General features: G+C 41.1%; 1 protein-coding gene across 7 annotated transcripts in view; it reads left to right on the top strand.

The window, feature by feature from the left end:
• The window catches only part of LOC135112914 (titin-like), an 81154-nt gene that overhangs the window by 49374 nt on the left and 18868 nt on the right, over positions 1 to 12912 (top strand). For all 7 annotated transcript variants that reach the window (XM_064027867.1, XM_064027872.1, XM_064027871.1 and 4 more), the window contains exons 32-37: positions 6790 to 7019; positions 8792 to 8857; positions 9182 to 9383; positions 11140 to 11331; positions 11870 to 12070; positions 12498 to 12652. In XM_064027867.1, coding sequence (XP_063883937.1) covers positions 6790 to 7019; positions 8792 to 8857; positions 9182 to 9383; positions 11140 to 11331; positions 11870 to 12070; positions 12498 to 12652 — 1046 coding nt within the window. The remainder of the gene's footprint in view (positions 1 to 6789; positions 7020 to 8791; positions 8858 to 9181; positions 9384 to 11139; positions 11332 to 11869; positions 12071 to 12497; positions 12653 to 12912) is intronic.

Below are 12912 nucleotides of genomic sequence, written 5' to 3'. Positions count from 1 at the left end.
GAGAGAGAGAGAGAGAGAGAGAGAGAGAGAGAGAGATTCCTCCACCACAACGTAAATATAAACTGTACACTATACGGGCAATAGAAGTGATAAAAATAGTTAATGAATTCTTTCAGCCATTCCCCGTAGAGTGAATGGCGACATTTTTAGATCCTCTCCGCGAAGTGGCTGTGACTCAGAGCGGCAGAGACGTCACCTAAATAGACGAAGCGACAGAGGTGGACAGGTAGATGAGGACACGATCACCATTACCTATCAGTCTTGCTCTGCTTACTCCTTGCAACTGTTCGCTAAGGCAGGTGTTCGCTGACCCAAAGACTAAGTTTTTCAGCATCTTCCATGCATTCTTAATAGGCGAAGTGGAGATTACTGGGAAGTTTCAAGTATTTTCATTATTTCACTGAGTTGCGTTTTTAACATGCTAAGTGGGGATTATTGGGGGGTTTTCAAGTGTTTTCATGATTGATAGTTTAACACAGTATCCCAGTCCCGACTAATCACCTTTGTGGCCTTTGAGACTTAAGCATTTCAGCGTCTTATATGCCTTTTTACCAGGCTGAATGGAGATTACTGGAGATTTTCAAGCGTGTTTTCATGATTCCAGTGGTGTTTCAACAAGGATTCTGCGCTTTCAGTGGGAAAAATACCCATGAGAACACTTCTGTAGCATTTGAAAAGTCCTAGTGGGAGAACACAGCGTTTAGAAATACGGACCCTTGCAAATGTCTCACTTTTCCTCAGTAAAACAGCGGCCGGCATCATTATCCCTCAAGTAACGGGTGCTCGTGATTCCTTCGTGATTGCTTCCCCGTGCTTGCCTTAGTGAGGGATTAGAGGCGAAGGAACCAAAATCTAATAGGGATCGTCCAGTGTCTTTGAGAATTTTGTGTAGTAATGCAGCTGATATTCATAGGAGTATTGGAAGGTGATCTGTGTATGTTATGATCTCATCCTAGTGAAGGGTCAGAAATTTAGCAAAATCTTGTAGGGGTTGTCCGGTGTTTTTTTAATGTTTTATGTCGTAATGTTGTAAGTATAGAAATATGATTAATGGAAAGGGATACGCGTATTTTCCAGCCTTAGCTCAGTGATGGATAAGAAAATGAGACAAAATAATTAATAAATAAAGAAGAATAAAAAATAGATACATAGGGATTGCCTCTACTCAGAAAAAAAAAAATGTAGTAATATAAAAATCACAGAATGGAAGGGTAAATGTCACGTGTATACCTTCTCAGCTGTCTTAAATTTCCTTTCAATCAGTACTGGGGCCTGGTAGTGGTCGTGGGATTGCCTTCTTATCACCTGCACGTGTCTGTCCCACGCATCACAGAAAACTGATTTACCGAATTCGATGGTGTAGGGAAGCTTATAACTAGCCTCCTTGGTGGTGATGGCGCAAACAGAATCCCTCACACTGTAACCATAATGGAATCAAAAGTCTTTCTGCCCCCACACACGTTGTTCTCTTTATTTAATTAGTTCCTGGTTGCGATGGTGGGTAGCAAGGAAGCTTATGAACTCTATAGTAACTTCCTTATTGGTGGTGGTGCAGACTAGGCTCCTTTCGCAGTCAGTCCCATTTGAATTAAGTCTTCCTGCCTCTCACACACGTTGTCCTTTTCATTAAATTGGCTTCTGGATGCAATGGTGGTTAGCAAAGAAGGTTGTGCCCAAGGAATGGATATGTAGAATCCTTGGTTATGTCTCTAGCCTCCTTAGTTGAGATGGCGCAGACTACAGATAGAACCTCTTTCACAATAACCACGTAAGTCTTCCTGCTCCTCACGCCCCTCACACACGTTGTCCTCTTTACTAAATTGGCTCCAGATTGCATGTTTGTCCATACTTGAGTCTGTGAGGGGCATGAGAGGCTCCTTTCTTGTAAATATGGGTTGCTGGTGATCATGCCAGAAAATGCTGTTGAGGGGCTGTTCCCAGCACCGCTCCCACCACCACCTGCGTCAGACTAATATTTTTTTTCCTCTCTCTCTCTCTCTCTCTCTCTCTCTCTCTCTCTCTCTCTCTCTCTCTCTCTCTCTCTCTCTCTCTCTCTCTCTCTCTCTCTCTCTCTAATGCCACCTGTTCACCATAAGTTGGCATACTTCTGGGCTCTTCCGCGTTTAAAGGGACGAGCGAAGTGGAGTGGACGGAGCTTTTATACTGTCTTGACTATTATTATTATTATCATTATTATTATTTGTTCTTATTCTTCTTTCTTATTGTTTTCTTCTTTTCTTGCCGTTACCATTATTATTATTACTTGTTCCCACCTTTCTACTTCATCTTCTCTTCTTTACTTCCATATCCTTCAATTATTCCTTTTTATCTCTCCGACTTTTTCACTTTCATTCGTACGGTTGCCCTTTCTTATTCTTTTCATCACCTCTTCGTTTTTCTTTATTCTTTATTCATATTTGTTCTTTTGTCTCTTCTCCTTAGGTACTATTTCTTCTTTTTCATCATTATCATCATCATCATCATCATCATCATCATCTTCTTCTTCTTCTTCTTCTTCTTCTTCTTCTTCTTCTTCTTCTTCTTCTTCTTCTTCTTCTGTTCTCATTGTCCCTTATTCATAATCTATCCTTTCATCTTTTGCGTCTCCTTTCATATTGTTGTTCTTTTCCTCATTCTTATCTTCGTCCTTGTCCTTCTCTCCCCCTCTCGCATTCCTCCTCCTACTCCTCCTCCTCCTCCTCAGCAAAAACTATTCGTGGACGCCTGCAACCTGAGACTGAAATAGTGCAGTAGTAGATGTTAGTAGTAGTATTTGTTTGGGGATGAGTGTGTTGGGAGAGGCGCGGAGACTTGTGGAAACTTTAGAAGAGTATTTGCTTCGCGGCGAGGGAGAGAGAAACAAACATGCTTCGTACGAACACACGTACGTACATCCACTCATCGTTGTGTGTGTGTGTGTGCGCGCGCTTAGTAAATGCAGAAATGCCTCTTAGTCATCTACTTAGTCACTCAGTTGTCAACACACACACACACCACACATTATTCATTCCTCTGTAAAAATATTGATACTACTACGACCAAAAATCACATCTCAGAATCATACTAAGAAAACTACCATTCACTTTATGACGAAAATATTATTGGAATCATTTCCTATTTAATATGTAACTGAAGTGTGAGTTTAGCAGAAGCAGACTCATAAAGTTATCTTCTCCATCTTCATCAGTGTTTTTCTTGTATCTCGTTTTCTTTGAAGGTGAAAAGGGTGACTAATCTATCTCTCTTTTTATCCCTCGCTTCTGGCTAGGCTGAGAGAGAGAGAGAGAGAGAGAGAGAGAGAGAGAGAGAGAGAGAGAGAGAGAGAGAGAGAGAGAGAGAGAGAGAGATGGGGGAACTATTAATAAGCAGGCAGGTGTGAAATAACTTTGGAATCTACCTTGGGAAATGTTGACCAAGATTATAAACAATTGTCTACCTCTCCCAACTCTCCCAACACTACACTTCCCGAGTGAGACCGATACTCTTTCTCTCTCTCTCTCTCTCTCTCTCTCTCTCTCTCTCTCTCTCTCTCTCTCTCTCTCTCTCTCATTGGCACCCATCGATCGTAGATTATTTCTGAAAACTTCTTGATCTTACCTTGGTACAAAAGAGGAGGAGGAGGAAGAAAAGAAGAGTAATACAACATATGATCGATGATGAATGAAGGAGGAACAGTGGATAGGAGAAAGATTATCGTAATTATTGTTATATTAATAGAATTAGTAGGAGGAGGAAGAGAAAACTAGTTTATACAGATATTAGAAAGTGGAAAGAATTAGTAAAGGAGGAAGAGGACAACACAATGTTAAAAAGGAGGAAGGGAGAAGGGAAGAAAAAAAAAAGCTATACATAGAGACTAGGAAGTAGGAAGAATAAGTAAGGAAGGAAAAGGACAGACAACAAAATATAAAAAAACACTAAGCCTGACCTACTTCAGAGTGACAGTGTGAACTATTTAACGACAAAAACACTTGCCTAGTTTACATCCGGGTTGCGGAGTGAGGGAGTGTGAGACGACACTGGGGCAGTAATGAAGAGTGGTGGGCGGCCAAGATGGGAGGGCGTGGGCAGGTGAAGGGAGCAGGCCAGGTGGGGAGAGGGGAATGCCTTGGCTAATGAGGGGAAGAGTTGAGGGAGGAGAGAATGTTAGGGAAGTATTGGGACAGCCAGAAGTGTGTGGCGCGTTAAGAGTTGAAGGAAGAGTGTTGAGAAAGAAGGGAGTTTTGAGGTAAGGAAGGAAGCGTGTGTGGTGTGAGTTAAGAGTTGAAGGAAGAGAATGTTGAGAAGGAAGGAATTTTAAGGTAAGAGAGAGTGTTGGGGAAGGAATTTGAAGGAAGAAAGTGTTAGGGAATACTTAGTTTAGAAGAAACGGAAAGTGTTAGGAAAAACTGAGAGAAACAGAAGAATGTGTGGTAGTGTTTAAGAACTGAAGGAAGAGAGTGTTGAGGAGGGAGGGGAGGAGTAGGACTGTTGAGAGAAGTGATAGAAGGCGCCGGTGGAGAGTGGGATGTTTGTAAGAAGTTGAAGAAAGCTCTACCCTTGTTATGCTTTCTTACTGTGCCCATCTGCGAGACACCAAGGTCCTGAAATAAAAAAAAAAAAAAAATGCGTTCCTGGTGAAGTTACATGTTTAATATATTTAGGTGTGTAAATAGGTTATAACGTAGTTCACAGGATAGGTACACTAAGACAAGCTGTCAGTTCTCAGTCGGCTGCCTTACATCCTCTCTCTCTCGGTCTCTCTCTCTCTCTTTGTGTGTGTGTGTGTCTGTGTGTGTGTGTAAGGACATTGAATAACCTCCAGTCACTAAGGTCACAGATAACACTTGGCTGGCTGGCTGGCTGAGGGAGGACAAGGCATCGCGCCGCCCTCACAGCCCCTCCCTGCAAGAAAGTTTCAAGCCGTGTGGTTATATTTGCTCCCCGGGACATGCACAGGTTGCTTGAGGGAGTCGGTGGAGTTGGCAGCGGATCAGTGCCTGCGAGGCGTGATTGGCGTGGTGTTGATACTATGACCGGAGGGTATATTGAGTTCTGACTTCATTCCAAGGATGCTTCAAACTCCCCGCCTCTGATGTAGCTTTGATTGCCCGCCTGCTTGTTGCCTTTGATAAGTCGCGGCATGGATGGTGGGTGGCGCTGCATACTAGTGGCAGTGGAGGGTTTGAGTTTCAGAAAGGGGTTGGAGGGCTGAAGAAAAAAACGGTTTTATGTAATCAGATTTTAATTTGTGATTGTGAGTAAGGGCACTGGACTATTATTGCATGAGTGGTGTGGGTGGCGCGGCCTGACGGCATACTTTTAAGGCGGATTGAGGTGTCAAAAAAAAAAAATAAATAAAATAAATAAATAAATAAATAAATAAAATAAATTTTAAAAAATTATATATATATATATATATATATATATATATATATATATATATATATATATATATATATATATATATATATATATATATATATATATATATATATATATATATAATAAAATAAATTAAATAAAATATAAGAAAAGGTAGTTTGATGTTATCTGATTCTAATTTGTCATTGTGAGTAAAGGCCCTAGGCCATTATCGCAGCCTTGAGAGGTGAACAGGCTTGACAGAAGATAATGAAGCAAGTTAGCCTAAGCTTATAGTATATTTTATTAAACTATTTATTTCTTTTACTTTTACTTTTTTTTTTTTTTAATATCTTGACTTATAGAGCTACATTTTATCAGTCTGATAGAGGGTCTTGTATCTTTTCAGTATTTTTTTTAATTAGTGGGCAAAGCAAATCATCAAAGTGTCAATCAAATGTAAATGAGTCAAAAATTAAAATAGTAAATAATAAGTATTTGTTGCTCATTTCTGACTTGGCTAACGATGAATAAGAGTAAGAGAGACCCATACTCATAAAGTGTATCAGTCAGTCATGCAGTTAGTGGACTACATATATTTATTTCTGGCATCTCTGTGGTGATGAGTGAGGCAAACCAATCATATGTTGGGGTTGGATTAGACAAACATATGGATGATTATGAGTTACAGGAAGGCATCACAAAAGAAAAAAAAAAAAATCAACCCAAATCTCAAAACAAGTTATGAATAGTTTTGATACCTTTTAAGACAATCATTACTTAAACTTATACAATATTTTTAAACACTTTCCTCATTGCTCTTCATTCAAACATTTATTTACATTCTTCCAATTAATATCATTGTGGTATCATAATGGCCAGCAAAGTGGTGTGTGGTAAGGGTTGTCATCTCTGTTAATGTACTTATGGCAGGTTATGATTGGGCAGAGTTCAGGCTGATGGGTGGAAGTTAACAGTGTAGTGGTGTGGGGGACAGGAAAATAAACAGGGCAGAGTAGTAATCTGTGAACCTTGGTGGGGCAGTAAGTGAGAGTGTTGGCATGGTGAAAAGATATTGGTGAGGTGAGTGTGTGTGTCAGCTCTCCTCTTGAATACTGAGAGAGAGAGAGAGAGAGAGAGAGAGAGAGAGAGAGAGAGAGAGAGAGAGAGAGAGAGAGAGAGAACATAGCAAACACAAAGCATTGGTGGTGTGAGAAGCAATCAAATGGGATCAGAAAGAAAGATGATTTCTTTTAAGTGTTTTCTTTCTTCCCCATACTTTTCTTCTTCTTCCTAGTCCTTATATCTTTTCCCTTTTCCATATACCTATTTTTTCTTCCTCTATTCTTCTCCATCTTTTCATTCTTCTCTGTAAAAATTTTGTAGGAATCTATTAGCAGGTCGTCAAATTCAACAACCTCACTCTTGTCTTTGTCCTTCCCACAGAGCCCCTGGTGCTAGTGACGGAGGCAGCCATGCCCCAACACGTGCGGGAGGAGAGCCATGTCTCCACCACCTCCTCCACTTCCACCAGCTTCAAGCAGTCCATGGTGGTGGAGAGCAGCAGCTTCACCAGGGTTGTCACCTCTGATGGCGTTGCCGATGAGAAGAAGCACTCCACCACCTCTGCCGCCTCCTCACAGGTCCACATGGCCACAGGGCAGCCCACTCTTGAGGTGAGGAGCAGTGTGCCATACCTGGATAAGGTGTTCCTGGTTTAACATCATCAAGAATCCTCCTTCAGTGCCATTTGTTATAACTTTGTAATGTCATTTGGCTTAATGTCTTGTCATATTATCCAGAGTCGTCATGATTAGATGATATCTGGTGTTTCCTTGGGTGTCCTTTATTCTGTCAGCCTCTTTTAGGCTCCTTTAGGCTCTTATCATGCATTTGCTTTTCTATCCATATGCTATTTAGATTTTGTCACTTTGAATTACTGCTGCTGCTATTACTACTACTACTATTACTACTACTACTACTACTACTACTATTTTTTTTTTTTTTTTTATGTAGGAAGGACACTGGCCAAGGGCAACAAAAATCTAATAAAAAAAGTGCCCACTGAAATGCCAGTCCCATAAAAGGTTCAAAGCAGTAGTCAAAAATTGATGAATAAGTGTCTTGAAACCTCCCTCTTGAAGGAATTCAAGTCATAGGAAGGTGGAAATACAGAAGCAGGCAGGGAGTTCCAGAGTTTACCAGAGAAAGGGATGAATGACTGAGAATACTGGTTAACTCTTGCATTAGAGAGGTGGACAGAATAGGAGTGAGAGAAAGAAGAAAGTCTTTGTGCAGCGAGGCCGTGGGAGGAGGGAAGGCATGCAGTTAGCAAGATCAGAAGAGCAGTTAGCATGAAAATGGCGGTAGAAGACAGCTAGAGATGCAACATTGCTGCGGTGAGAGAGAGGCTGAAGACAGTCAGTTAGAGGAGAGGAGTTGATGAGACAAAAAGCTTGTGAAGCATACTCCATACATGGACAGATAAGGCCCTTGTACAGAATTAGCAGCTGGGGGGGTGAGAAAAACTGGCGGAGATGTCTCAGAACGCCTAACTTCATAGAAGCTGTTTTAGTTAGAGATGAGATGTGAAGTTTTCAGTTCAGGTTATAAGTAAAGGACAGACCGAGGATGTTCAGTGTAGAAGAGGGGGACAGTTGAGTGTCATTGAAGAAGAGGGGATAGTTGTCTGGAAGGTTGTGTCAAGTTGATAGATAGAGGAATTGAGTTTTTGAGGCATTGAACAATACCAAGTTTGCTCTGCCCCAATCAGAAATTTTAGAAAGATCAGAAGTCAAGCGTTCTGTGGCTTCCCTGCATGAAATGTTTACCTCCTGAAGGGTTGGACGTCTATGAAAAGACGTGGAAAAGTGCAGGGTGATATCATCAGCGTAGGAGTGGATAGGACAAGAAGTTTGGTTTAGAAGATCATTAATGAATAATAAGAAGAGGGTGGGTGACAGGACAGAACCCTGAGGAACACCACTGTTAATAGATTTAGGAGAAGAATAGTGACTGTCTACCACAGCAGCAATAGAATGGTCAGAAGGGAAACTTGAGATGAAGTTACAGAGAGAAGGATAGAAGCTGTAGGAGGGTAGTTTGGAAACCAAAGCTTTGTACCAGACTCTATCAAAAGCTTTTGATATGTCCAAGGCAACAGCAAAAGTTTCACCAAAATCTCTAAAAGAGGATGACCAAGGCTCAGTAAGGAAAGCCAGAAGATCACCAGTAGACTACTACTACTAATTCTACTTCTACTACTACTACTACTACTACTACTACTACTATTACTACTACTACTACTACTACTACTACTACTACTACTACTACTACTACTACTACTACTACTACTACTGTTTGTTCCTACTTTTACTCCTACTTTACTCCAACTACTTCTAACTAAGGAGAAATTATACCTCCCATTTACTTCACTTTTCCCCTACAGCTCCACAGCGCCCGCCTGCAGGAGGTGAAGCAAGAGGGTGATGCTCCTCCGGTGATATCAGACAAGGTGGGAACAAACTTCCCTCAGATTTAAATGTAGTAGAAAAGTGTGAGCCACTATTTATTTATATTGAGCTCTTAAGCAATTCACATTTAGTGCCTCAATTTTCGATTGTAATCTTAAAAGCGACCATGGAATTTTGTAAAGAAGTGAGACATTCCCTACAGCATTTTCAGTGATAGTTTTATTGAATCCTTTACAGTATAACTTAGAGGGAGTGAAATTTCTTCAATGTATGTTTTGTGAAGGATGTGTGTTTCAGTCTGTCTTGCTCATACACCACACACATACACACACACAAAGCTAACCCCACTCCTTCCCATCCCCCAGATAAGCATGATCAAGAAGGAAGGTGAAGTGGTGACGCAGGAGATCTCTCAGGACACTGGTGCTGTTCCTCTCTCGCCACCACCACAGCAGAAGAAGATCATGGCGGCCAAGAAGAGGTCGTCTCCTGCCCGATTTGTGTCACCAATGCAGGGAGTCATCACCAAGGAGGACAATCAAGTGGTGCTGGAGTGTGTTATTGATGGTGAGCATGCATGCATGTGTGTATTTGCCTAGTTGTAATTTACAGGGCCTGAGCTATGTTCATGGGGTCCTTTCTCCATATCTACACTTGTCCAGTTTTTCCTTGAAGCTGTGCACACTCATTGCCAATACTACCTCCTCACTGAGCTTGTTCCAAACTTCTATATTTCTCTGTGGGAAACTATATTTTTTTATGTTACTCAAGCATCTTCCTTTTAGTTTTTTGCTGTCTCCTCGTGTGTATCTGGTGCTTCCAACTTTTCTTAGCAACAGTTTCTCATTATCTATTTCATCCACTCTATTCTACAATATATAAATTAGTATTAAGTTCCTGCTTTTCTCTTCTTTGTTGCAATGTTGGTAGATTTTTTTTTTAACCTGTCTTCATAATTTTTCTAGTTCTGGAACCATCTTTGTTGGCATCCTTTGTATCCTTTCAAGCTTTTTTTTTTACATGTTTCTTTTTATGGGAAGACCACACTGATTCATCATATTACAACTTTAGTCTAATCATGGTGGCAATTATCTTTCTCATCATATCTTTATCCATGTAGTGCAGTGGTTCCCAAACTGGGGATCATGGCCCAATGGGGAGGGCCATATGGCAAAATTTGGGGGATCATAAGCTGAGGCTATTTGCACATGAAAATCCCAAGGCCCACCACACTAGAATATTAAGAGATGGAATTACTTAAATTACAGGTATTGCTGGAGTTTTTTCATAATGGACCTAAATAAATGTAGGACTACAGACAGTCACTATAGTCACGAGATGTGGATTAGGGGGGGACATGGATGAGGATCATATATAAAAAGTGCATGAAGATCAGAAAAAGTTTAGGAACCAGTGATGTAGTGGAATGTTGTTCTGATATTTCTGACCATTCTATATGTATCTCTGAATATCTTTTCTACATGCTTCTTTGACTGTTGACTATCCTGTATTATCACTCCCAGGTCTTTCTCTTCTTGCACTTTTATTATTTCTTCATTTCCCATTTTATGTTTATCTTGGTCTCTTTTCACTTTTTTTCACATTTCCATTACTCAACATATTTTCATATTAAATTCCATCTCCCATTTCTTACTCCAGTCCCAGATTTTATTCAAATCCTCTCAGAATTTCACAGTCCTTGTTGTTTCTTATATGTCTTTGTAACTTTGCATTGTCTACAAACTTGCTCGTGCAACTCTTTACTCCTTCAGGCATACTATTTGTGTAGATCAGGTGTATGTGTATGTGTTTGTTGGGGGTCTCAGTTTGTTTCCTTGAGTAGGAAAAGAAAAGTACCTCCCCTTATCATGCCTGCTTACCCTGTACAATAAGTCTCAACCTGTCTCCTTGTGAGAAGAAAAGAAGTACTTTGCTTGCTCACTCTACACAGTAAGTCTCAACCAGTGTCCTTGTGTGGGAGAAGAAAATATCTTGCTTACTCTGCACAATAAGCCTCAACCTCTTTCTTGTGTGCAAGAAGAAAAATTCTTCACCTTTTACAATGAGTATTGGCCTGTTTCTTTGTCTTCTCTTTTCACCATATCCCTAGAATAAGGGGTTGCCACCATGTACAAGTCTTTTCCAGTTGTTTCTCTTGCATCTTCCTCTGTGACTCCCCTACTTTGCAGTTTTACTGCATTTTTATCCCTCCATCTCACTCTGTCTTCCCTCAATCTTCCTCCCTCAATTGATTTTCTTTGTGTGGGAAAAGAAAAATGCCTTGCCAACTAACCCTACATAAACTCATCTGATCTCTCCACAGGCCATCCCGAACCAGCAGTGACCTGGACTCACAACGGTGGTCCACTGAGCAACGATGCCATGGTGGAGACACGACTCAACAAGACAGTACTGACTATCCCCAAGGTGAAGCAGAGCCACTCAGGCCACTACACTTGCTTTATCGAGAACGATGCCGGCTCAGCCCAGTGCACTTGTGACGTCATTGTGAAGAGTGAGTGTTATCTTTCCTTTGTGTTTATTGTGGTGTTCTTGTTCTTTTTGTTTTCAATGTTGAATCTTGTTTTTTTAATTTGAGGTTGTTTTTTTAGTCTGCAGTCCTGATAGTCTTAGCTTTTTTTTTCTTGTAATTGTTAAGAGTAAGAAGTGTCTTTCCTTCTCTCTTTGTTTATTTTGGTGTTCTTGTATTTTATGTTCTTGCTGTTGGATGTTGTCTTCTTATATGTGATTATGTTAATGGATTTCTGTTCCTGATAGTCTTTACCTTCTTTTTTCTTGTTTTTCTGAGCTATGTAAGTGGCATCTTTCTCCTCTCTGTGTTTATTGTGTTGCTCTTGTTCTTTTTGCTTGATGTTAGATTTTCATTTTTAATTCATAATTGAGTTTATAACTCCATTCCTGATAGTCTTTGCCGTCTTTTTCTGTTTTCTGGCATTTTCTGAGCCATAGTGACTACATAATCATTACCTGACAGTTATTCATGCTCTTTTATATTGCATTATCTACCATGAAAATTCTCATCCCTGCCACAGAGACCCAGTTCCCTCCGGTAATTTCGAAACGGCTGCAGCCCAGGGTGCTTGGTGTCAATGAACGGCTGCACCTGGAGATCGATGTCACTGGCACGCCCTCACCTACCATCACCTGGAGCAAGGATGGCCAGCCCCTGACGCCCAGTGACCGCGTGGCCCTCAAATCAGAGGGAACCAGGCACATCCTTGTCATCCAGCAAGGTATAGCAAGTGTTTGTCATTGACTGGTATGTGTGAAATCTGATGTGTGAGAGACGTAATGGAAAGTTGTGCTGCCATACTTGAGTTTAGCAGAATCAGACACATCCTTGTCATCTGTCAAAGTGTGTCAGTTTGTCATGGGTGAAGTCAGATGTGTGAGAGACATCATGGAAAGTTGTGTCTCCATGCTGGAGTTTAGCAGAAATTTTGTATGGAAGAAGGGCACTGGCTTAGGGGAATAAAAGAAAAAAAAAAAACTGTTGAGGTGCCACTCCCTAAAAAGTTAGTGATTATTCAGAATTGGAGGATAATTGCCTTGAAACCTCCCTATAGAAAGAGTTCAAGTCATAGGAAGGGGAAAGTACAGAAGCAGGCTGAGAGTTTCAGAGTTTACATGAAGATAGTGTATACAAAATGATATTTGCAGCTGAGCCAGGAGACTCTGGTCGCTACGGTGTGATGGCCACAAATGCTGCTGGGCGTGCAGAGTCCCTGGCAGATGTGATGGTGACACCGCTTGTCATGGACAAGGCGCCGCCCACACACAAGATCGCCTTCACTGATATCAGTGATGACGCCAAGGTATGTGTGTCCCTAAGGTGCTTGATACACCCCATGCCAGAAGGGAGCATTCATGGCTCTGTGATGGGAACATGGCAAATCTGACAGGCATTCTTGAATTGTGTGATGCCAAAACATCATCATGTGAGCACTACATGGGGGAGGGAAACTGACTTGCTTGCTGCACACCCATCAGATATGGATGAGTTCACTGTTTGCTGGATGTGTGGCAAGTGAGGGAATACTGAGGTGGTCACCTGATTCAGAAATTACTGTGTGGC

The sequence above is a fragment of the Scylla paramamosain genome, chromosome 24, assembly GCF_035594125.1.
Source record: "Scylla paramamosain isolate STU-SP2022 chromosome 24, ASM3559412v1, whole genome shotgun sequence".
Taxonomy (NCBI): domain Eukaryota; kingdom Metazoa; phylum Arthropoda; class Malacostraca; order Decapoda; family Portunidae; genus Scylla; species Scylla paramamosain.
Note: the sequence above shows the minus strand (reverse complement) of the source record. Positions and strands in the feature narration are given on the sequence as shown.